This window comes from Myotis davidii, unplaced genomic scaffold (genome assembly GCF_000327345.1).
Source record: "Myotis davidii unplaced genomic scaffold, ASM32734v1 scaffold149, whole genome shotgun sequence".
In the NCBI taxonomy this organism is placed as follows: domain Eukaryota; kingdom Metazoa; phylum Chordata; class Mammalia; order Chiroptera; family Vespertilionidae; genus Myotis; species Myotis davidii.
The window spans coordinates 2,824,166-2,828,684 of record NW_006352194.1 but is presented as its reverse complement, the minus strand read 5'-3'; the positions used below and the strand labels follow the sequence as shown (position 1 = coordinate 2,828,684).

The 4,519-nt window shown below is 38.6% G+C and overlaps 1 protein-coding gene across 1 annotated transcript in view; it reads left to right on the top strand.

The window, feature by feature from the left end:
* The window catches only part of CLIC4 (chloride intracellular channel 4), a 47,507-nt gene that overhangs the window by 26,734 nt on the left and 16,254 nt on the right, over window positions 1-4,519 (top strand). The window contains exon 4 of the mRNA XM_015557195.1: window positions 1,893-1,960. Coding sequence (XP_015412681.1) covers window positions 1,893-1,960 — 68 coding nt within the window. The remainder of the gene's footprint in view (window positions 1-1,892; window positions 1,961-4,519) is intronic.

Below are 4,519 nucleotides of genomic sequence, written 5' to 3'. Positions count from 1 at the left end.
ACCCCCCCCCCCCCCCCATGCCTGTCTTGCTAGTTACCATCATTTATCTTCTATATCCGATAAATTTCCCAGGAATGGGAGGGATTATTGAGTCAGGTTTCCAAAATAACTAATGACTTAATATTCATTCATTCACTCACTGTGCAAACAGTTATTGGGCAACAGAGTCTTGTGGACACAATAGTGAATAAGCCATAGTTCCTGCAGCACAAATGTGGATGGTGGTGGTGGTGGTGGTGGTTTGGGAAAGTGAGTGGATCAACTGTAACTGAAAAATAAATGATTAAATGGCAAAAAAGAAAGAGAGGGGAATCGGGAAAGGCTTTATAGATGATACTTGAATTAAACTTTAATTTTTAAAAAGTGGCATTCAGCAGGTGAGGGAAGGAGTGGCAATCATTCTAGGCAGAAGAATAATTTTGTATCAATAGTGGATTTTTTTGGAGACCTGGAGGTATCTAAGCCATCTTCCATTATGAACAGAATTGGCCTCTGTTTAGCAATCTTATACTAAGCTTAAAATTTCATTTTCTTAATCCTGTATTATAAAAGCTTATTCTCTGCCTTCCTTCCCGTTTTTCTAAGAGCTTCAAACTTCTTTTACCTCTGCTTACCAGGAGTCCAAACCTTCCTTCCATCGCAGTAAAGTTTCTTCAGACCAACACTAATAAAACTGTCTTGCCTTTTCTTCCAGACCTTGTATATAAGCAGAATACCAATAAATCAAAACTGGGATCTTTGTATTTGCAAAATGTAAATTATAGGTTTATACATATCAGTAAGGAGCTGTTACAACCATATATTCAACTTAGTAGAAAAAACTTATGAAAGAATGTAGCATCATAGAACCTACTAGACCCCTTTTTATTTTTAAAAGTCTGTCAGCCCCGAGGGAAGTTCCACATTTGTCTACTTGTCCTCAGACAGTAATGAAAGTGATCCTCCTCTCCTGTAACTGTAGATCATTGTATCAACATTACATTATAAACAGAGGATCAGTCTGAATGACTTGCCATCCTCTGTGAAGAAAACTGTGTTTTGTCTGAAGTGTTTAATGTGTAAATTCTCCCAAGATAGTTGTTTTTAAAATCAGCATGCTGATACCTTTATATACCATTTCAGTCAAATGGACATTTTCTTATATTTTCATATAGTCTTCATCAACAGCAACAACAAAAATAATTTTTTTAAAGGGGAGAATGATGATTTTAATTTTAATATTTTATTGATTTTTTTTACAGAGAGTAAGGGAGAGGGATAGAGAGTTAGAAACATCGATGAGAGAGAAACATCGATCAGCTGCCTCCTGCACACTCCCTACTGGGGATGTGCCCACAACCCAGGTACATGCCCTTGACCGGAATCGAACCTGGGACCCTTCAGTCCGCAGGCTGACGCTCTATCCACTGAGCCAAACCAGTTAGGGCCGAAAATAATATTTTATTAGACTTTCTTGTTATTTTTCTCAGAGGAAATGGGCATTAAGATAATTGATCTAATATCAGCATATTCTGGTTTCTTCACGTCTGTAAGACATCGGTTTTTGAATTGGACCATGGAAATAAACATTTTCACTTGGCTTTTTATACATAGAAATTTCAGCCTCTTTTGTTTGGATGTATTCATACAGATACTTTAACCAGAGATGGTCTTTCCTTTCAGTTTAAATAATTTAATTTAAAACTTGGAGATCTTTCTGTTATAAAGGGTTCACAGTGTGCTAAATTCTCTTTAAGGGTAATTTCTTTGCTTTTATGTTGTAGGTTATAATCTAAAGAGAGTTCCTAAATAGTTTTATAATTCACTCAATTTAGAAAGGAGTGTTTTTAATGTTGCTAATACCCCTGAGTTATTAACTAACATTCAAGTACCATTATGTGCCTTGTGTACAGTGCATTAATGGATTATTTTGTGGATTATCTCAGTACTCTCAAAGACTTCATGAAGAACCCGAAGATGAGTAATCCAAACAATTTGTCCAAGGTTAATGGTGGCAGAGCTGACATACTTATTCCAAAGCCGGTCTATGTAACTTCAAAACCTATGTTTCTCCTGTTGTCTTCTTTCTGATTCTCATTTGGTTGAGTTTGACTTTTATAAAAGAGGTGGAATGTGTCTTTAAGTGGGATTGTGCATTAAAGAGTACCAAATTGAAGGCTAGCTCGAGCTTAAAGGAAGGGTCGAGAAATCCTAGAAAATTTACTTTACTCTGATGAGCAGGCTGGACTGAAGGTGGTTGTCAAACTGAATTTAATGAGTCCTTTTTAAAAAGTAGGTGAGGTTTAACTTCTGGCGAGCTTTTGTTTATATGCATTGCAGCAGCATGTTTGGATTGGGAATTCCTTCCCTTCCGTGGGCGCTGCAACCCGTGATGTGAACTGCTCAGCAGGCAGCACAGTCCTCCCTGTCGCGCAGAATTGTATGGAGAGGAGGAATAGGAGGAGAGGGGTTTCTGGGACTGTGACATGCATTCCGGGACCATCCTGCTCACTGTCATTTCTCTAGAACAGGTAGACCTTCAGGTCCTTAACTCTGGCTGATCCTCCTCACAGAACTGTCAGCCTTGTTTCCAGATAGGATGAGGCGAAAGGCAGAATTGTTGTACAAGCTGGTGGACTAAAATCTAGCATTTCTAATAAATGTTTTTGGCATCTGATGTTAATGAGAACAGAGTGTTTTTATGTGAGCACTTCTGATTTAGCCATGACAAATATAAATACAGGCAACTGTCTATTCTAGAGTTGTTTTGCATTTACAGACTAACGGAAAGCTTAAATCAAGCAGCTTTTGCTGGTCAGTGTAACTATAGGTTTTAAGAAGAAACTTTCTCTTTTTTCTTCGATGGGGAAAGTGTATGTTTTTAGTTCCCCTTGCTTGAATGAAGGAACTACTTTGCCTCCTCCATCCCACCCCCGTCCAAAAAAAGCTTTCAAAAAGCTTTGAAACTTGGAATTTTAACTGAAGCAGGACTATACACTTAACTAACTTACTGATAACAGGATAGAAGGATAGAGTAAGCTAGATAATTTTGGAGAAGAGCTCGCAAAGGCATTATGAAGCCTTTTTAAAAAATGAGAAATACAGTCAATGAAAGTTGAATGTATTCACCTGGAAAGCTGATGAATATCCTTTTGGAATCCTCCCCTTCGACTTCCAGATAAATACCCTCAAGACTGAGGACCCAGCCTGGCCGATGTGGCTCAGTGGTTGAGCGTCGACCTATGAACCAGGAGGTCAGGGTCTGATTCCCAGTCAGGGTACATGCCCAGGTTGTGGGCTTGGTCTCCATTACGGGGCATGCAGGAGGCAACCGACAAATGATTCTCTCTCATCACTGATGACTATCTCTCCCTCTCCCTTCCCCTCTGTAGTCAATTAAAAAAAAAAAAGACTGAGGACCCAGTGCTGCTGTCTGTAGAGTTTCCCCCCACCTTTCCCCTCCCTCTTCCCTTGGGGGCATCTTCCTTGTCTCTTTTTAAAAAAATCTATTTTATTGATATTTTTACAGAGAGGAAGGGAGAAGGAGGGGGATAGAGAGTTAGAAACATCGATGAGAGAGAAACATTGACTCAGCTGCTTCTTGCACACTCCCCACTGGGGATGCGCCCGCAACCAAGGCACATGCCCTTGACCGGAATCGAACCCGGGACCCCTCAGTCCGCAGGCCGACGCTCCATCCACTGAGCCAAACCGGCCTCGGCGTAGAAATCTAATATTTTAAAATTCAGGATAATTTAATAAGCTGTATAACCAGACTTGATTCTTACATTAGTACGAGAAAGGAGACAATATATGAAACCTTTCCTAAAATGATGGAAATATTATTAGCTAGTCTACCATTAATACAGAATAAAGAACTAATCTAAAAGTCTAAATACCCTGGATGCTCATGTCCATTCTATGATTGACACGTAGCCTTTTATTAACTAGTTGCCTTCCTTTTGTTAAATGTTAAAATGAATGTTCACAATAATTGAAAATTATTGTTTTATCAAGCTGTTAAAACTAATAATAATTGATGACTTATTAAAATCCAGTGTTATGTTTTATTTTTTAATAATTTAAAAAAATATATATTTTTACTGATTTTAGAGAGGAAGGGAGAGAGATATAGAAACATCAGTGATGAGAGAGAATCATTGAGCCGGAAATCTGGGCATGTGCCCTTATAGGAATTAAACCATGACCTCCTGGTTCATAGGTCAACACTCAACCACTGAGCCACACTGGCTGGGCTGATTTATGTTTTAACAACACTGCACGTGACGACTGGAAGTACGTGTGATTTAGTTTGGGGAAACTTTTATTAATCCAGTGACGGGCTGGAAAATAATTCCTTTTAGGCAAAATGAAACACTGAGAAGGTCTCTTGTAGCTATAGTATTGTATGCATTAAGCTAAGAACACACACTTAATGGTTTGTCTTGGGAGGGAAACACAGGGCATGTTTAACCTGCTTTAGAGACAGTGTTTTAAAAAAAATTTTAATAGCATCTATTTCCATATGAATAAGGTTATG